Source organism: Microcebus murinus, chromosome 11, assembly GCF_040939455.1.
Source record: "Microcebus murinus isolate Inina chromosome 11, M.murinus_Inina_mat1.0, whole genome shotgun sequence".
In the NCBI taxonomy this organism is placed as follows: domain Eukaryota; kingdom Metazoa; phylum Chordata; class Mammalia; order Primates; family Cheirogaleidae; genus Microcebus; species Microcebus murinus.
In genome coordinates, this window is record NC_134114.1 from 27180393 (window position 1) to 27202311 (window position 21919).

A 21919-nucleotide genomic window follows, 5' to 3' on the forward strand; every position below is an offset into this window, starting at 1 on the left:
ACAGGAGTGAGGGCAAGACGCTGAGGTCTAGACATGGAAGCTGTCATGGTCAGGCTTAGTGATGCCCAGAGGGGCATGAGAGGGCAAGTGGGCCTGGTGACTGGAAATCTGAGGGTAAATGGTCCAAATCACACAGAGATAGAATCACAGCACAGCCCTTGCTGACTGGTGATTAAAGGACATAAGTCCTTGGTAAAGATTCTGCTAACAGGACAAAGCCCGTGAGGTGGAATCTGTAGCAAATTAGCAAATGGATGTGATGTGGAGAACAGGTTTGCCAGAACTGATGGGAAGCCCCCAGGAAATGGAGATTGTGCCCACCAAACACACCCGTCTCCAAGGACTGTGCTCGGCCTCAAGTCTCCTTCAGCTTCCTGGCCCCACACAGCCACCTGGACACCACCCTCAGCAGCTTCCCACAAAGCCACACGGCGCCCAGAGTGAGCCCCAGCAGGAACACGAAGACATCCAGCAGGTACTGCTCATGCCAGGGCTGCTGGAAGGCATAGGGCTTGAGGTGCGCAGCGCCCCCTGTCTGCAGGATGTGGTCGATCCAGCCCACCAGCCTCTGGGCGGGGGTCAGGGGATGGGAGCGTGTGATGACACTGGCGGCCACTGCTGCAGACTTGTACCTGTGGGCAGAGATTGGGCGGGGCCGTTACTGATGTGACCTCACAGCATTGAAACGTGTGAGCCTTTTCTATTTCATGCACTAAACACTGTGATTAAGGAAAATTTGTTGTCCTGACTCTGCAATAGTCTAGCTGGGTCTCTGAAAAGTTCAGGAATGATAGCTACATGTAAAAAATCCATGCTTAATTCTAAAAGTGCCAAACTATGTAAAAGTGACTCGATCTGGGGCTCATAAGGGCTCTGACCTCTAGCTGGGCTAGGAGGCTTACAATAGACAGGGAAATTATGTGATGTAATTATTATTATTTTAAAAAATCCATGCTTACTTCTAAAAGTGCCAATCTATAAAAAATGGGTCAATCTGTAAGGAATAAGCCCAACTACAAGGAGCATTACAATACACCACAGGAAGTTTATATGATGTAATTATTATTATATGTATGCAGGGAGCACCTACTTTGTACCAGTGCCTACAGTGCATGAAAAATGTCACTCTGGGGACTGCCAGGCTGAGGACAGTGACTACACCTTCCTGCACCAGTAAAGGGTCAGGTTGGCCAAGGCCAAATTCCTGGACTGATGTCTGTATATTTGCACCACTAGCTTAATATTATCTAGTGCTTGATTGAATTATCTGCTGTCACTGTCTTGAAATTCTTAAACTTTACAAAAAGAAACCCTAAATTTCCATTTTACATGACGCCCCACAAATTGTGAGTCTGGCCCTAGGAATCCACAATGTCTGGGGGAAATTCTCAGCCCAGAATGACTCTTTCCCAGAGGACAGTAAATGGTGGCCATTGGGGTGTAGGTCTTTAAAAAGGCAACAAACAAAAGCTACAAACCTGTTCTTCAGGAAACAAATATCCACAACACATGACATTGCAAATGTATACAATTCTTTTGCAGTTATCCAACACCTGGAACTTAACTATTCTAGGGCTAAGAACCACGAGCTATGTGGTTGCTTAGCAGTCATTCAACTGGAAGTGCTTGTGTGTCTCCTACATTCAAAGCAGTAAATTAAGCCTTGAGGATTATGCTGTTGAAACTTTAATTAGTTATTACTCCTTCTGAGATATAAAAAAGAAAATGTACACTTCTATCTTCACATGACGTCACTGTGCTTGACGAGCAGTTAGTTACCTGGAGGTCACTGGGACCTTTCTATAGCTCACTTGACCAAAACTCATTAGCCACTTACTTTGTGGCAGGCCCTGTGCTAGGCACTGGGAACATGGTGGAAAATGAGTGAACACACTGCTATATTCATGAGGATCAATATTGTCTTCTCTCTAGTGTGGGGGGGCAGATAATAAATAAAACATAAACAAATCAGGTAACTACAGCCCCCAAGTGTTAGGAGGAAATGATATAGCTGGGTGGGACGGAGAAGAGACCACCCATGATGGTCTGGGATGAAATATATGAACAAAAGAGTTGTAGATGAGACTGACTGTCATGAAGGAGGCTGTATAAGAGGAACAGAGAAAGAGTGTTAGAGATCAGCATGAACAGAAAGCCAGGAGGAGAAAGACCGTGAAACATTTGGAGAGCAGAAAGACAACATCCTGCGCCAGCTGGATTCCACTAGAAGAACTGCAAACATAAGAGTTCTCACAGAGAATCTGTGTATATAGTTTGGGTGCCACAATCACAAAAGGTTGAATATTTTTGGCACCTAACTTGAATTGCTCTAGTCTTGCTCTCAGAGGACACAGGTCAGCTCTTAGCATCACACACACATTATCCCATGTCCTGAAAAATACAGTTTGCATTGAAACACAGGCCCACACAGTGCCCTTAGTGTTCATGCCTCACTCACCCGAAGGGAGCACTCCCTGACAGCGGCATACCTCTTGTCTTCTATGACTTGCTCCATCTTAAGAGCCAATGTCTCTGCCTTCAGCTCCTTTAACTTAATAGAGACACCAAGTTTTTTTGCTTCTACTCGGACCATATTTTCAGGGTGGTCTCCAAAAATAGGGATGCCCACCATGGGCACCCCATGCTGGATGGCCTCCATGATGCTGTTCAGCCCACCATGGTTGACAAAGAGACGGATGCTGGGGTGAGCTGTTGTAAAGGAGAAAAGGGTGCATCATTTAGGATGAAATGTTTCAGAACACCAGGTTGAGCAGGGGGGGACATGAAAAAAATGCCAAGGGGACCTAGAGGTGTGTTGGAGCCATTGTAGAGAATGATGTAGCTTGGGGTACATCCAAGGAAGCAGTTCCAAGGTGCTGGATTCCAAGCCATGCCATGTATAGAGCCTTCTCCAAGCCCAGGTAAGACTGAGAACCTAGGGAGTTCTACAGAACAGTGGGCTGAGCAAGGCACATACCCCTATCTATCCATCCATCCTTCCTTCTCCCTGTCCTCCTTGTGCCTCTCTTTGCTTCTCTCATCTCTATTCTGTCTCTTGTGTTTCACCCTCTGTCTCTACCTCCTTGATCTGTCTGCATTGAGCTCTTTCTTATCTATGAACCACTAATTTCCTTTTCTTTAACTCCTGATATATACTTTGTCATCACAATTAATGTGTTGTTGGACTGGTATGATAGGCTCCATTATGTGAGAATCCCCTTCAAGGATGAGATGAGATCCTATACCTCGGTATTTACACTTCCTTTCCATCCCTCCCAACAATACTTAGAGCTATCGAGAATGATTGTTATCATAAACAGTCCATCCACCCTGCATCACTCAACTGTAAAACTTATCATAATCTCCTTGCCTCTTCTGGGAAATGAGAGTCCTGGGCTCCACTTTAGTATTAAAGAAATAAATTTGGAGAAGTGGGGCTAGGAATATGTTCCTTAAATGTTTCAGGTATTTTGAGACATATCTTAGTTATGAGCGTTTGCTCAACTCAGTGCTGTGCCCTGGGGTATCTCTAACAAGCAGTTCCAAGAGCACAGAAAACCTGCTGGGAAGAAAGAACTCTCTGGATCAGACAACTTTGTAAAATAATCATCAGCTGTGAGGTTGCTAAGCTTGACACAAAGGTATGTTGGCACATCCTAAAGTCATGGCTGGCATCAACGTTGTGAAAGTGGAATTGTTTTCTAGATTGAGAGGATGTATCTCTATGTGGGTGTGTATTTGTGTACAATACATGGCTGAACTGCTGCTCACAGAGGCATTAATGGAGTAGCAGCATCCCACCTGGTGTATGTTCTGAGAGTTCACAGGTTGTCTTGCATTTTGGGGGACCTGGTCCAAGACTAAATGCAGTAGGGTTGAGGGGACATGACAGGAATATCACTACTGGCTGCACATGTCAGCTAGGGATAGAAAAGAAGGAGGAAAGTTGGCTGTTTTGGCATCTGATCCCATAGGAAAAATATTTGATTCCTCAAGACCTCCAGCTGGCTGCTCCTTCCTGCTGACTGGAACCTTACCTTTACGCATGAGAAGCTCCTTCTCTGGCTGGGACAAATGCCCAACTAGAGCTCAGAGCCCTGAAGAGCCCCAAAGACAGGACAATGGAAAGAGAGTAGCAGGCCTGGGCAGCCCTTACCCAGGAGGTCATTCTGAGGAAGCCAGTCCACGAGTTTCACATTTGCAGCCACGTTGACATCTTTGGGCCAGTGAGAATGCTTACACTTCCATATCACCCCTTGGTGGAGGTGGGCAAAGGCACTGTTCATCTCCTTAAGGACTTCCTGGATTCCAGTGATATTCACCATGGAGCCCATAGCCACAAGGACAAAACCAGAGTTCCCAAACCTGGCAATGAAGTTCTCCAAGTCCTAGAGACAGATAACCATGGAAAGGACACAACACAGTTGCTTGTGAAAGTCTCAGCGGCAGCAAGATGAAAGTCACACTATTCATTGACACACCCTCTCATCAGTGACTCTCATCGGCGCCTTGACATCACCATCCTAAAACAGTTATCATGGCCACTGGGACACTCAGCTCCCCTACACTGTCCACCCCTGTCCATAGTGTGGGTGAGAACAGCCCTCTTCTTTCAAACCCTGACCCCAGCTGCTGGACTGTTCCTCTTTCTCCACGCCCATCACATGTTCAGGCAGTCACAGTCATCTGAGAGATGTCCAAGGCCAGACCAGAGGTGGTGGCCTGGGAGATCACCAGTTGGGGTCAGTGCCCAGCATGGGGAGTGGGCTTCTGGAGGCTGGAATAGAGAAGCTGGGAGAACAACGCTGTCATCAGCAGAGATGGAGGCAGAATGGGGTAAGGCTCCCCCCACCCACACAGAGTGGATCCTACATTCCATGAGAATCTTGGCCACTGATCTTCATAAGTATTTCATCCCTCACCATAGTGCCTCACCCACAGGACTGAAAATGATAACCACATGGAAAGTATTGTACAAAGCAGCCATGCCCAGTCCCAATGGCAAACCTGAACAGCTTATATCTTAAAATCCCCCCAGGCAGTTCTTAAGGAAGGCTAGTGTCTAATGTCTTCACTGTGGCTTTAACAGTTTTTTCAGTTCTTACTTCCAAATACGTCTTTAACCTTGATTCTCTCTGCACTTCTGTAGCTCCTCTAGGAGGACCTCCTCACCCTATCAGGTACTTGGGCTCTTACTTACTTCTACACTGCCTACCACTATCTGATTTATCATTCCTAATGATCACTTTAAAAAAGCATTGTCACCCTTTATTTAACTACAAAAACAACCTAAGAGTACTGTATAAAAATTGGAAAATGAAGAGAAGGTAATTTTCTTAAAAAAACATGTGTGTCTCACTCATGTTCCAACCCTCACTGCCATTATTATCCTCACAACAATTCCTTCCCTTTACTCTATGGCCAAGGCCTGCCCCACCCTCCTGACAGCGAAACCCTCCACTCAGTGCCCCTTGGCTTTACTCATGTAATAGTCTCTCCAGCCAGACTGTCCAGGGGACACACACTTCCACCTCCTCACATGGGCCCTGCTCCCCCAGCCTGGGGCATCCCTCCCAGCTTCATTCCTAGAGCTCCTGCCCCCAACGTGAAGCCCATCTCTCCCATGGATCAGGCCAAGCTCCTCCTGGTCACTCAATGCAATGTCAGGGGAGGAGAGGTGCAGACTTCGGTGATCTAAAGGCCCAGGCCAAGTCTAGGCCCTCAGGGCCTCTCAAATGCATGGTGCTAAGAAGGTCACCTACATCACCTGAGCCTCCATCTTCTTCATTTAAAAATTGAAGAGAATCACACCTACAGGGGCAGGATGTTGTACATAATTGCCGTAAAATGGCAACCCAGTGCTGAAGGCAACAGGCTGCTAACTAATGTTAGCTGCCCTCCCTTCTAGAACTTTCAACAGCAGTGGTATTGAGTCCAACCTGCTCATTCAAATCACCAAGGCAATTTTGACAAATTACTGCTGCCAGGACCCACCCCTGACAAATCAGACACGATGTCTAGCCAGAGCCAGTAACCAGGGCTGTACAGGCAGAGGACACTGGGATGATACCTGCAGTTGCAGGGAATGCTGGGTATGACACCTGCCATTCTGGCTGTCAGTCAGTCCCACACAGTCATGCCCCACTTACTCCCTGTCTCACAGCGTTGTCAGTAAGCAACTCATTTCCATGCATATTATAGCATGCAGTGTATACTAACTACTGGATATTTACTGTACACATGGTCATGCAAAGTGCAAATGAAAACAGTAACTGTCATAAAGTGCTTAGCAGACCCAGCTCAGGACTAGAGTGTGGCCAGACAGCAGCCAGAGGAGCCCACAGGAGCAGGCCTCAATCTCAGGAGCATGAAGGGCCCAGCACTGCACTAGCACAGCCCTGAAGGTAAGACCCTCCTCACACAGCAGGCCCTAGGGACCTCCCTCACCTGGCTCTGCTTCAGTCTCAGGATCCGGCTAGCACAGGGCAGCCAACAACCTTGTACTGAAGGCCCTGGCATGAAATCCAAATAAGGGTGTACTTACTTGTGGTACTGGTTTAGTGGGTTTGGCCATTAAGCCTCCAACATAAACGGTGTTGGGAAGTAGGGGCCGGGCAAAGTCAAAGGCAAAGTCAGAGTTAACAAACCACAGCTCTGCTTTCAGTAGGAGTTGAGACAGAACTGGCCTCGAGCCTTCTGGGAAATGCTCCCTGATGGTGTTGTCATACATAGACTGAACTTGCCATTGCCTCCTGGAGAAAGTAAAGAAAGCCAGAAAGTTCTTCACTCGGCCCCAGAAGTCCATGTGGTCAGTTAACAAGGAATGGAATACTGGAACATAAGATGAGGGACTTGGAAGCCCGAAGTCCACATTGGCAAATGAGGTGGTAAGAACAGACACAAATGGCTTGCCAAGCTTCTCAGCAATCAGGAAATGGCAGTAGTCAAGACTTTCAACTATCACCAGGTCGAAGTTCTCATTCTTTAAGGAATCCATGATATCCCTTCTGCTTAGCAAATGACTGCACTGAAATCCCAGTTGTTCCATTAACTTTATAAGGTTTTCAAATGTTTCCCTGGAAGAAAGAAAATAAATGATGGATATTCATGGGAAGTATTAAATTCACAATACATAAAAGAATCATGAGATACAAAGACAATATCTTGGAGAACCAAGAGCATATCTAGCAGTAGTCCATACATTCAATCAATTTCCCACAAACACACTCTGCCATGGTCATTGTGGTTCCAATGTTTCTGCTCCCTAGAGGGCACCCTTCTTCCCTCCCTTTTCCATCCAGATCCAAATCCCACCCACCATCATTGTCAATTAAAGGTACTTCTGTTCTGAGAGCCATCTCTGACTGTAGCAGATCTCACAGTTCTGTGTCTCCTTGATAAATTCTATTATGCTCTGTTTAACATTCCTTCATACCCTGACATTTTTTTTCAGCATATTATCAGAGTACAAATGTTTAGGTTACTTGCATTGCCTTTCCACCCACCCCTGGAGTCAGAGCTCCAAGCATATCCATCCCCCATATTGTGTGCATCGCACTCAGTATGTGTGTATATACCCATCCCCTCCTCCCCATCCCATCTGTCCATCAATCAATAAATGTTATTCCTATATGTGCACTTAGGTGTTGCTCAGTGAAATCAATTAACTAGTGAGTACAGGTGGTGCTTATTTTTCCATTCTTGAGATGCTTCACTTAGTAGAATGAGTTCCAGCTTGATCCAGGAAAATACAAGAGGTGCTATATCACCGTTGTTTCTTATAGCTGAATAGTGCTCCATGGTATACATATACCTCATTTTATTAATTCACTGATGTATTGATGGGCACTTGAGTTGTTTCCACATCTTTGCAATTGTGAATTGCATACACTGACTTTTTATGAGTGATTGTCTTGTTTGACTACCTATACTTGTAGGTAATTTGATGATAGAATTTATCAATATTGAATATATATGCTCATTGTTTTTATCATTGTGTGTTTGCATATCAGGCATTTCCTCACTCAAGAAACACTGATCATATTAGAACCAAAAATCTTAGCCAAAAATGAAAATTTCACCTTTCTATGTCTAAGATTTAAGCAATGGAAACAACAAAAACTAAAGACAACCTGGTTTTGAAACACATTACTAGCCTTTCCACTTCAATGTAGGCTGGAGTAGCCAGAGAAGAAAAGGAAAGCTTTACTGATGTTTAGTTAAGACTTTGCCTATGCTACTATTCCAGGGATCTTTCTTCTTGCAATGCCTTCCCTTCATTGCCTGCAGAGAATATGATCCTGTCTTCCAACATGCTAAAGAAATCAATGAGGATGCCAGGCAAAAGCCCACAGTTGCCAGGCTCTAGATATCCGGGGCCTGTCGGTTGCTTCGAGGACTGAGAGAACCAATACCTTGGCACACCTGTAACCTGTACATCACTGCACCATTACCTTTTAGTTAGGATTGCCCAAAGGCTGAGAACCTTTAGGACCCGCTTCAAGTCAAACAATGAAAATAATTGGCTGAAATCATCCTCTATTGTTCATTTTCAAAGATTCACATAACAAATGAATATAAATGTCTGCCAGATATTTTGGATAATTTCAGTAAAGCAGCAAAAATATTTAGTATACAGTTCATTAATCATATTTAAAATTAAGCTAATAAATTAAAGTATTTTTAAGAATGTACTGTTACCTAAAACTGTACTTAAAAATATTAAACTGGGGGAGGAGAGGCAAGACATACACTTATACTATATAACTAACTCTGCAAGATGATACAGACTAAGTGTCAGATGGGTGAGTTAGACCAGACCTACAGGGGTGGGAATATGGTCCTCCAGGTTGACTGAGAGAGAAGGCTTTACGGAAAAAGTCAGATTTAAAACCTCTACTTTTAAGCAGAGTAGAATTTGCAAGGAAAAATACAGGGTAAGACCACTGTAATTAAGGAAGATAAGCATAGATTTCTTAATTTCCTGGGTTTTTTTTTTTTTTTGTCTTAGATTAAAAAGTTTTATGGTCCTTTCCATTGTAAATGAGGCAGAAAGAATCAGTATCATGTCTCATTTTGTATCAGGGTGATTGACTTATAACAGCACTTTACATGGCCAAAGATTCAACTTCTGTAAAAGTGACATTCATAAATCTTCCCTTTATTTCTGAATCTGTGAGAAGAGAGGGGATGTAATTAAGTTGGAAAACTATCAAGAATGAGAAGTCGGGAGGCACATCCCTGTCTCTGTGTTGGGGAAATTCTAGACAATGTTTGTAGATGAAGTGTTGGAAGGAAGTCCCAGAAGGAACAATCTTTCAATTTGTATAGAAATACATTCATGCTCAGGTGTAGTAGAAAGGACAGCACAGAGTAAAAAGGTTTTCTAGTCACTGTACCCAATGCACCCACCTATTTTATATGCATCCACCTATCATCTATGTATCCCTACATGTATCTATCTATCCATCCATCCATCCATCACTTTCCTTTACCCTCATTTCAATTATGCAAGCATCCACCCATTTATTTGCATGATTAAAATAGTAACTATTTGGTTCAAAGAATAAAATAACTACCTGTCATTGTAAGCTTCTTTCACATAGAAACTTAAAATCTTATGAAATTCCTTTTGATAGTCTTCAGGCAAAAGCCAACTGATAACTTGGTATGATTTTTCTTCCTCTTTAAAATCTAAGAAAATAACAATAGGTTAAAAAGGTAAACATGCAACACAACATGGTAACACTAGCATAACAATGACAAAATTAGCTTATTATAATGATTTCATATTTATTTGAATGTTTGATTTTTAAGTAGCTTTACCTCATTTTGATGCTCTCGCATTCATTCAGTTGTATACACTGAAAACATTTATTGAGACCATACGACGATTCTGCATTTATTTTTCAATTTGAAGATAAGGAAGTGCCATTTAAAGCTTCCATTTCAAGTATAGCTATTTTTCTCATTTTACAAGAATAAAAACAAAGGATAATTTAGTTTATGACAACCTGTCAAAGCTGTGCACAAAGAAAGTAGTAGAGTTTGTATTTAAATACAGTATGAGTCTGTTTGATTTCAGATCCTCTCATATTTCTATTTGGGAAAAAAATTCATTTTCATTATTTAACATAATATATGCAAATAATTTTTTATTCAGTCAAAAAGTCACCAATAGTGTAACAAGCATTGGATACTAGTGATAGACATTATCATTTAAATAGAGATAAAATAAAAGGAAAAAAAATTAATCAGCAGTCCCAAGATATTTTGACACCAAGTGAGCAAAGAAAATTAGGTTTTAAGGACCAGGAATAACTCTCTGTTCTACAGTTCAGCCCTCTGGCTTGAAGCTCTGCCCTCTGGGCTCACGGCTTCACCCTCAGAGTTATCCTTCCTTTTCCAGGAAGGCTAGCATGTGTTTGCAGCTGAGGAGTTTATTATCTATTTCCTACTTGTAGAATTTTGGAAATGGAACAGCCTTCTCTCCTGTCATCTTCTCTCTCTGCTCCTTTCAGTGAAAATTGGCAGTGGTTTTCTAGCATAAAATTCTCAGGTACATTGCAGCTCTCCTGTGTATGTCATGGGATGTCACTAGATAAGAGGCTGCTACACAGATCCTTTCTGATAATTTCATCTATATTTTTGCATTCTGCCACTATGGGTGAAGGGATACGTGAGTCATATACTTAATTGCAGGGTAAGTCCTGGGTGGCTTTGGACTGACCCTGTTCCTTCCTCCCCTTTCTCACTTACAGTTCTCAAGAATAACTGTAGAATGTGCTGGGAAGGCAACATCTTGAGATAGGAAGAGACTGGCTTGAATAGCCCATGATCTGTTCCTGTCCCCACTAGAAACAGGTTGTTTTCCCATCTTTAGCCCAGTGTGTCAGGTTTCCCCAGAAGATAAAACCCAAGGTGGGCTGCTTTTCATAGGCTTCATCCACATGCACGTCGGGCATGCACACCTGAGACTCCATTTGACCCAGGCAGCTTTCTGAGCCTTGGGGGACCAGCTGGTAATGAATCCTGGGTTTCTGTTGGCCCTTGCTGCCTATTCATAAGTAAGAAATCCACCTCATGTAACTTGTATAGAGTGTGTTCTGTCTTACTCAACTCAAACGAGTTTGTCACCATTACACAATGAACCTGCCTCACACTAATCTCTTCCATGAACCTCTGTGTGACTCAATGACTCAACACTCTCACCTTTTAATCCTTCAGAGATATTAGCAAAAGCTTGTCCAGCCACACAATTGGCTTTCTTAACAAGGAAAAGGATACACAGGTTTCCTGACATTGACTCTTCTAATTTTAGAATCTTTTATAATCCTAAGAGGTTGAGAATTTCCGAAAACATGAAGCTCTGGTTCTTTTGTGCCTAATAACTCTTTTCTCAATTTATCTTTCTTCTCACATTTTACTATCCACAACAGGAAGACATTGACATCTATATTTTCCCAAATACTCTGCTTATGAGGATTTACACAGCCTCCAAAGCAAGATAGATTTTCTCTACAATATTCTTTTCTTCTGTCAAAGAAAGTGAAAATATCAAGAGTACCCTCCCAATTCCCTAAGCAAAAAGAAAGGTAAAGGCCTGAAGTGCCTGTGGAGACTGGCCTCACACATCATTCATCAGAGAAATTCCTTACTGGCTTCCTATAAGCAAGAACATGCAAATTGTAACTTTATGTCTGCAGGCTAAGTATAGCTCCTGAAACTAAGGTCTGCTTGTTCCCACCGTAATAATGAATTATGAGTTTATCTCCACAGGTGCAGAACAGAGACAAGACAGGATCAGACATTCTTCCACCTATTCTGTGGATACATAATTGATCTTCACACCTACGTAATTCATGTTTCCTTCATTGCTTTTTTATCTTCTAACATTCCCATTATCTGATGTAAAATGTAGATTTTCTTGGATCTCACAAAAATATAACCCTTTTTTCTCACTAACCCCATGCCTATTTTTTTCTTTCTGTATTTCCTACTCCTCATTAAATACTGAAACTTCATTCTTCCATTTAGGAAGGTGAATTTCCCTGCTTTTGTGAAGACAGAAAGCAGCCCCAGCTTGGGCCCATCTCCAAGTAAGGAACTAGTCTTGGGTTCTGTTTTTCTGTTTTAAAAGGTTAAAGTTTATTATCAGTTAGCTATGATTTCTCTTTATGCTGAGGGATCTCAATAACATATTAATTGTGTGATTGCATCTTCTATTTTTCCTTTTGGTCTGTCTTACATTAGGTTTGACCAACTTTTAGTCAATACTGACAAAACCTCTAAATTATGGGAAATAAGGCCTCTAAAATCAACTAACACCCTTTCAACTGTAGTACACTGCTGGTTAAAAGAAATCATAATATTTATATATCTGTATGTGCACTCACGCACACACACACATACACACACACATATATATATTCCTATTCCTCCTTCAACTTTGTCATCTTCAGCACCATATGAAAAAACAAGCCTAGAAGAAACTTCCTATGACTCAAATCCCTTCATAAACTTGGAAAAAAGGCACCACTGACTTCTTTTAAGGGGTCTTCTGCTTTCCTTGCAGAGTCTTAAGTCACAGACAGATTCCTCTCAGGTATACAACTCTGCTCTCTGATATTTTACGTTACCTGATCTTTTTAGCTTTTAGGGATATCAGAAATTAACTTTGTCTTCCTCTAGCATGGCCCAAACTCCTTTTCAAGAGACAGTATGTTTTCTCTCTCTGTTTCTCTCTCCCTCTGCCTTTGCTTTGAGATACAGATTGCTACTCTATATCCTAAGTTTCAGTGAGGGAGGAGGCAATGTGTGAAAAAGGTAGGCTTTGACTTGTTCCATTTTTAGGGACACAGTTTGAATCCAGCTGTCTTTTAAAGCTCATCAGTTTTGCCAGTCTTATGACAAGAGTTTTAAAATCAAGACTATAGAGCCCTCATTTATGCATTCTTGTGTCTTCACGATGCATGTATGTATGCCTTTAAATATTATTGATGGTACCCAATTAACTTAAAAGTAACTAAATACTCATAAATTAAGTAAATAAGCCCAAATGCTTTTTACATTTGTGTGGCTTTAATAACCTTCTATAAATAAAGATCATTTTAAAATTATGGATAAAATACAATAAAAAGTCTTTAAATTTAATTTAGACATTCTTTTTCCTAAACATATTGGTCAGGAAGGTTTACATTATCTCAGCTAAATAGTTTAAGGTTATAAACTGTTTCTTCTATGATATATTTAATTCTTCTTTAATTTGTCCATAAGCTATTGCTTTTACATTTGAGCCTTTAGGCTATGATGCAGCTTAGGAAAAAAACACTGGCATGACTTTCCAGTTTTTCCTCTTGGTCATGCTGAAAAAGGTAAGATATTCCAGATATTGTCTTTTGTCCTGAGCTCTATATCTGACACATAATTAAAATTCCTTACCTTCTAGCTTTTTCACTAAAACTTAGGGTGACTAAGAATTAGCATTGCAATTATCATAAGTAAAACCACTAGATATAAGAGAAAAATTCTATATGCATAATATAGAAGGAAAATGATAGATGTTTTTGGTAAGAAAGGTTATAAGAAGACATAGAAATGCAGTGTTTGCTAAAAGTAAAATAATGTTCCTAATTTAAAGGTTTTAGAGATTGTTTTAAATTTAAAAAATAAAATAAATGATAAATAAAACTAAAAGGACATAAAAGTTTTTAAAAATGATAAAATTTTCAAAAGGTTTATAGAAACCATATCCTGTGGTCAAATTGGTTGAGATTAAATAAGTTGGTTTATAAGGTCTTTATTTAAAAACTAGCTGTAGCATTAATAACATACTAATGCAAATGTAAAATTTGGATTTCTCTCTTTTGTGGGGGAGAACAGAGATAGGGTCTGGCTCTGTTGCCCAGGCTAGAGTGCAGTGGCATCATCAAGGCTCAATGCAGCCTCAAACTCCTGGGGATAAGTGATCCTTCTGAGAAGCTGGGACTGTAGGCACACAGCATCATGTCTAAATAATTTTTCCTTTAGAGATGAGGTCTCACTATATTACCCAGGATGGTCTTGAACTCTTGGCCTCAAGTGATCCTCCCTCCTTTACCTGTCAAAGCTACCATGCCCAGTTGGTTTTCTCTATTGAACAAGATTTTAATGTAATTTTAATACAAATAAAAGATTTTTATTCACTCTTTGAGTGAACTTAAAAAAGGAGAGGAGAGAAAGAGAGACAGACTCAGTCTGCCTCTTTATTTGCTTGTCTATATCAGTTTGTCTTTATTGGAATTTATGGTTATTTAGGAAATTGAGCCTTCACTCTATCAAATAATATAGCTTTTGCTTCTTAAAATCTTTGAATTATACATTGGCTAAATGAATGACTGTTATTTTATAGTAACCTGTGGTGCTCTTTTGTGACAAGTGTTTTTAAACCTTTCATATTTGACAAACTTTCCAAAATCAAAATTCAAAACTTAGTCTACTTGACCTCAAGATAGTTTTTTTTTAAATATTGGAGCCACTGAAAGTCCAAGAGAGACATTAGTTTTGTATAGCATATTAAAACCATACAGGAAGCATTGCAAATATGAAACAGTGATAAACTTTCTTTAAGTTATATTTATATAAACATGTCAATAATATATATTCTATAATCAAGTTGTATGAGATTTCTAAAATTCTGATATGTCTTTGTGTATGTTATTAGTATTGATTATGGTTATTACGTTACAGTGTTATATGCCACAAAAATAAAAAAATTTATTTGACATTTAACTTTTTAACCATGGCTATTCTAAGATGTTTGGCCATCCATAGACAATAATTGCTTTACTTGAGTTCTCATAAAAAGTGATCTTTAACTGCATACAGTCCAATATTTGCTACTATAAGAAAATTTATAGAAAGGACTCTGATGGGTACATTTAAATATAGGAACAGCAGATAACTTTGGAGTTTATACCATTTGCATGAGGAAAACTTCCAGGACTTTGAGTAAAAAGATAATGTGTTCATGAGGATTGCTAGCCAAACCTCAAACAGAGCAAAAATTGATTATATGGAACTGAAGTAATTTTTCATTATTTATGACTTTTTGTTTAAAACATTGCAGATTCATTTTGTGTTTTATTTTCCAGAAGTCAAAAAACAGCTTTTTATCTTCTTTTGACCTATTTATATATCACAACAAATTGATAAAGTATAATTTTGTGAGCAAAATTTGAAGCATATTTTCCCCTACTTGATTTCTCCAAAATTTAGAAACTATTTGTCAGTATTCTTAATATATGACAATATGGTTATTTGCATAAGTTCAATAAGGATCTATTTTCTTTTATAACAGTACCAAAATTGCTGACACTGGTTATTGTAGCAAGGGATTGACTGGAATAGCATATTTTTAAATATGCCCAGACCACATTGAGGAATTAAGATTGACTTTATAAAGCCAATAAAAAGGCCTTTTATAGAGACTGGCCTAGTACCTTGTCATTTACAAGGTTCTAATCTGTGGTAGATAAAGAATGTCACTTTCCATCAAGTTCTGGAAGATATTTTGGGATCTCCAAAATGAAAAAGTCACCTAATTCATACAGATATTGCAGACATTTAGCCAAATCCCTGGCTGACTGGCCTCAAGAGGCTCTTCAAAAAAAAAAAAGTCTGATCTGGGATTCTTTTTTAAAAAATTCCAACAAAGCTAACATAAAAAAAGAAAGCCCATATGGCCAATAACTACTCTTCCTGCACTTCATGCAAATAATCTAGCCAAGTATAATAAGACTAAAACTTAAGTTACAAATAAATTGGTTGTACTATGCTATATTCTTGGTAAAAATGAGAAACTACTGAAAGAAGAAAAAAACATTATGTTAAAAAAAAACCTATACCAGACATTTATTAGATTCTAGTTATTAGATTCTAGTCTTCTTCATTATTTGAGTTTTTATTATCTGCCACCATTTTAGCATTGACCCTTTTTTATTTAATTCACCATCCTCTCTGTGGGAAATGATCTCCTAAGAATGAGGCTTCCTAGCAATGTGAAATTATATGAAAAATACAAACACAAACTCGTGTCCTCTGCAGTGCGTTCCCCCAAAGATTTTGAAGAATGGGGGGAAGGTAAAAGAAAATAAAATTTAAGAACTACCCCCCGAATGCCTTATTCAAAAGGGAAGGTAAAGTCTTCAGGTACCTGCAACGGACAGGCTCCACACAACATTCATTAAGGAAAGTCATCGCTGGCCTCCCATTAAAAAAGACATGCAAATTGCAACTTTAGGTCTACAGGCTACATCCAATTCCAAAACCAAATTCTATTTAATTTCACATTCATAATGATTATCAAGTTTATCTTCGCAGGTACACAACAGGGAAAATACAGGATCCACCATTCTTCCACATATGCGCAGACACCTACTTAATTGATGCTTCCCTCATTCACAGTTTCTTTTCTAACATTCACCTTGTCATATGTAGATTTTCCTGGGTCTCACAAAAATATAACCATTTTCTATCCCTGTCCTCTTGCTTTTATTTTCTTTTTGATTTTCCCACTTCCCTATCAATACTGAAACTTCGAAACATACCTTCAGCAAAACAGCCAAAGATCTGTCTGCAGTGTGGTTTTCCTGGGAAATTCTTCAACTTTGGCTTAATAACCTCCATTGATTGATATTTCTGCTTCATTCACTTATTTTGGGTTGACACTTCCTTTTGAGACGTTATTAGCAGAGTTCTTACAATCCACATTTCTACTAATAGTCTTTCAGACAATCAAGATTTACTTTATTATACTCCTCAATATTCTTCTAGCCACCACCTATAATCCACTGTGATTCCCACTATTGGTTGAAGCAGTAGTACATGTGAGTATCAGAAACATTTGTTTCTTCAGTGCTTCTAATATCATTTTTGAAATTTGTAAAGAAATAAAACACATAGAAAAGCACACTCAAAAAAGGTGTTAATAAATGAATCAAATGTTTCGATACACTGAGTTTGGCATCAAATTTGGTAAGAAATCATAACCCAATTATGTGTTTTCCTTATTTGCAGACCTTAACTGAAGCTCTGCCCATGAAGTGAAGAATGAAAATGCTGTTTCAAAGCTTCAAAGAAATCCATTATGAGGGATTGAAAGAAACTCTAAGGCCAGGCGCAGTGACTCACGCCTGTAATCCAAGCATTCTGGGAGGCCAAGGCTGGAGGAATACTTGAGCTCAGGACTGAGACCCTGTCTCTACTAAAAATAAAAAAAAATAGCCAGGTATATAGCATGTGTCTGTAGTCTCTGCTACTCAGGAGGCGGAGGCAAGAGTATCACTTGTGCATTGGAGTTTGAGGTTGCAGTGAACTATGATGATACCACTATACTCCACCCAGGGAGACAGAGTGAAAAATAAAAAATAAAAAACTACAAGGAAGGCCGGGCGCTGTGGCTCACGCCTGTAATCCTAGCTCTTGGGAGGCCGAGGCGGGCGGATTGCTCAAGGTCAGGAGTTCAAAACCAGCCTGAGCAAGAGCGAGACCCCGTCTCTACTATAAATAGAAAGAAATTAATTGGCCAACTGATATATATATAAAAAATTAGCCGGGCATGGTGGCGCATGCCTGTAGTCCCAGCTACCCGGGAGGCTGAGGCAGAAGGATCACTCAAGCCCAGGAGTTTGAGGTTGCTGTGAGCTAGGTTGACGCCACGGCACTCACTCTAGCCTGGGCAACAAAGCGAGACTCTGTCTCAAAAAAAAAAAAAAAAAAAAACTACAAGGAAAACCTCTAAACTCTTAAACTTATTGTAAAATGGAAGAAATTCCATGAATTCCTTCAATTCTTTATAGATTTTAGGGTGCATATATTTATTAAAGTATATTATTAAACTGTATCTTTCAGTTATTTCAGAGTTTATTGAATTGCCACAATTAAATTTTAATCTAAAATTTTAATCTAACTTAAATTTTCATTTAATTTCACTTTGATTTTTTGAAATTAAAAATAATTATATTAAATATTAATGTACTACCACTATTTAATCAGACATCCAGTCAAGACAGATGCAAAGAGATATGAATAATGGTCAACCAAGAATGGGAAATCTAATCCAAAAGATGATTAAAACAGTTTTAAGCAGGGACTTCAAAAGATATTTGTATACAAATGCTCATAGTAGCATTGTTCACCAAAGTCAAAAAGTGGAAACAATCCAAATGTCTTCAATAGAAGAATGGATGAACAAAATGTGTGATAGGCATACAATGGAATACTTATTTAGCCTTAGAAAGGAAACAAATTCTGCCACATGCTACAATATGGATGACCCTGGAAGACATTATGCTGAGTGAAGCAAGGCAGACACAAGGGGGCAAATATTGCAGCATGCCACTTATACACAGTACCCAGAAGAGTCAAATTAATAGAGAAATAAAGGAGAATAATGGTCCCAGGGGCTGGGGCAGTAGGTAATGGGGAGTTACTTTTTGGTGGACAGAGTTCCAGTTTATGATGATAAAAAAGTTCTGGAGATGGATGGTGGTAAGAGTTGTACAACAATATGAATTTTCTTAAAGTTACTAAAATTTACACTTAAATATGGTTAAAGTGGTAGGTTATATATTATGTAAATTTCACCACAACAAAAAACAAAAAAATTCAATGATAAAACTGTTTACCAAAAAATTTGTTTTAAAAGTCTGGACACTAACAAAGCCTGAGGTGACCATCAAAGTTTTACTTTAATAATATCTCAAAATTTGGTTTCTCAAACATGCTTGCTTTTGGATTTTTTTAAATTAAGCCTGAGCAACGCTACCTTATTGAGTACCCCAGAGTCTCAAGTCCTAAACACACCCAACTGTGTTATTAACCTGCCATGCGACCTAGAGCAAATCTTTCGAGTTCTCTGGGCTTCTGTGTTCTTGTGAGTTAATGGAGAAGAGGTGACAAGACTTATGAGGAGCTTCGTTTTAGCCAAAAATCTTTGGATTGTATGACTCACTTAAGAATTTCTGATACCACTATGGACATACTCATGGGCAGCCATTTATTTTTCAAGAATTCAACATCATCCCAATGATAGATTCTATTTTAGCTGCCTGAATAAGGGGTTCCCTGAGAAAGCTTCCTCGAATTTCAGATATCATAAAAGGGGAAAGAGCAATCTATGATATGTCAAAAGAAAAGTGATCCTTACATAGAAGAAGTGTTAAATATGGCCAAATACTTTGTCCAATATATTTCTAAGCCATGGTTTAAAGAAGCACTTATTAAAATAATGTTTGCTTGGGTTGATTGCTTGGGGTGGAATAGAAATCAAATAAGGTAGAAAAATATAAGACTACGGAGTGTTGATTCCTGGTAGACAGGGCTTAAGAAGATTTCAAACAGATTATATGCACATACATGCACACACATGCACACAGACCTTCTACATTCTTCCAATTCAGATACATTTTTAAAAATATTTTGCTAAGCCTTTCTATGCAGAAGGCATTTTGCTCTTTTCCTGGAGTAGAAGAAATCAAGAATTAGTGAGAAAAGATACCTGGTATAATAGAACTTCCTCTCTTATGAAGCATGGTGACATTATGACCGTGATCCTGAAGAATCTGAGAGACCCGGTCCATCAGTAGGTAATGGCTTCCACCTAGAAACAATGTGTAACTTCAGTTCTATATGCTGAGAATGCAGTGTCTGACACATACAGGGTGATTAAGTTGAGGAGAGCAAGAGTAGGGAAACAAGAAGTTGACAGTAAGTAGAAGAAGATAAATTTTGTCACTCTTTCCATCTCCCTCTGGGTAGCCCATAGCCCATTCACACACACCATGAGTGCCCAAATCCTTAACCACTGAAAATCCTCCATCAAATATGGCCACTTGTGATTCACAGTCCTTAAGCAGTGTGATGAGCTTCTCTGGGCTTAGGATTAGGAGTTCCTCATCCAACGCTAATGCTTCAGTTCAAAGAGAGGCCTTAGGGTGATACCCTATCCAAAAGAAGCAACTGCGCTGGTGGAAAATATAGGCACTGTGTTGCCCATATCACTGCGAAGAGTTCATAAGAGGCAGTCGATCCATCAGAGCCCTGATTCTCAGTGATATAAAAGTGACCTAACAGAGCCTATGATGTGTTGAAATAAAGTCTCAGGGAAGCTCCATCCTGGCATGACCACTATACTCTGACTTTTATTCTCTTCCATCATCATTCCCTTTTGGAGGAAAGTAAAGGAAATAAAACTAAGGCCACAAAATGTGAATTCACAGTCCCATGAGTACTTTAAAAACTTTCAGTAGCACAAGTGAAAGGAAGAAATGTCCAGAACGTTCAAATGATCTGGGTCCTCCCTCAATCTTGGACAGTTCTGGAGGTTCCCCCAGGATGAAAACACTCCACTGTCCTTACTGTCAGGAAATACTTTCCCTGCTCTACTTTGACTCTGGATGCAGCTTCAGAAAATGTGCAGGGCTGCCCCAGGAGTGCCTTCCCTGACCTGCAAGAAATTGAAACTGCTTGTCACAATTTCTTGTGAAAGATACTGTGCATTGCCACACCTACTGTTTAAGGTGAGCCTCTAAACGTCCCTTTGAGCCCTGCAGAAGGCAGCCAAGGGGCTTGTGCTCTCTCATGGATCTCAGACCTCTGGCACCGGCCCTGCACAATAGGGAGTGCATCCTGAATAGGAAGAGAGAGAGAAGGACTTTGTGTTTTCTGCATAACTATCTTGTCCATCTCAGCAGTAGAGGCCCCTCTATGCCCCACAACCATGTGAGTTGCACTTTCCTCCATCCCAGGACAAAAGTCCTGCATGGAAAATGACATGGATGACCCTCTGATGAAGCACTCTTAACCTAAGCCCTAGAAGCAAGTATAACTGTGCCACCTGTGTCTAGATTTTCTAGCCAAACACTCACCCAAGGTAGCTATTGTCAGGATTTTGGCAGCCTCTGAAAGCAGGATCCCAGGGAGAAGGAAGCTCACTAGAAGCAGCACCCAACGCCCAGCCATGCTATCTCATGCAGAAGTGGGGATCCCAGGCTGGACAGCACACCCTGGGCCAGGCTAAGGGATCCTGTGTGCCTCAGTGCACCAAAGGTGCTCACTGTGCACTTGGGAAGAGGTAGGAGACCGACCGTCAGTCTTCTGTCCTCTCCTTTCGCAGTTCTGCCCTCCTCCCTGGGTTCTGTTCAATTGGACAATCTGCTTTTCACACCACCCACTGTCAGTAAGAGGGTGTGCTGAGCTAATCCTTAACCCTGCTCTGTCCATGTAATTACAGGGCTGTCTGCCTGGTAAATAGGTAGCATGAACTAGAAATGGCAGGGATCTCAGTAGATCACGTTGATGACAGCTCCACCCCCAAGTTACCCACATGTCCTTTATGTAAACTATCCTGAATTCCTTGTGCTCTACCTTTCTGCCAGCTGCCTCATAATGACCTCATACTGCCACCTTGATGCCTCATCTCACAGGGTCCTGCTTAAAACGTTTAGAGGCTGTCTAAAGCTCCAGACTTGGGAATTTCCAAGGAGATCACTCTGCCACCCCTGGACTCTCTCTCTCTTAGGCAATCTTTACAAGGTGACATTCATGAAGTGGTGCTAGTAGACTGTGCACATTCATGTCTTTACCTAGAAGATTGAACTTCCAAAACTGAGAATCTAATTCTGAACAAGCATCATAAAATAGAATGAAGGATCTCTCCATAAACTCCTTGATCACAAGCTGAGGACGGTTTGTCATATCACCCCCTTGTGCTGTTAGCCTGGGGAGGGCAGGGTCGCTATGCCCAGGACTCACCTTTTTCTTCCCTATCCTCAAACCAACCCTGGACTTAAGAAAGGCTTTCAGAGCAACTCTAAACAGGGAGAGAAATACTTCAGTGGATCATGTCTACATGGCAAGTGGGTCCTTGTATTCTATACTG

At 40.3% G+C, this 21919-nt stretch overlaps 1 protein-coding gene across 2 annotated transcripts; it reads right to left on the reverse strand.

Moving 5' to 3' along the window:
* On the reverse strand, positions 1 to 21000 carry LOC142873783 (UDP-glucuronosyltransferase 3A2-like). 2 transcript variants are annotated; one of them, XM_076008363.1, is made up of 7 exons: positions 20907 to 21000; positions 19538 to 19639; positions 9579 to 9693; positions 6545 to 7076; positions 4157 to 4388; positions 2490 to 2709; positions 1 to 632 (listed from the first exon to the last, which is right to left on the reverse strand). In XM_076008363.1, exons 1-7 carry the CDS (start codon positions 20998 to 21000, stop codon positions 356 to 358), a joined length of 1572 nt encoding a protein of 523 aa, XP_075864478.1. In that variant the 3' UTR covers positions 1 to 355. The 2 variants fall into 2 exon arrangements, with proteins under 2 accessions (XP_075864478.1, XP_075864479.1); XM_076008364.1 differs by lacking the exon at positions 19538 to 19639.
* Positions 21001 to 21919: the final 919 nt, after the last annotated feature.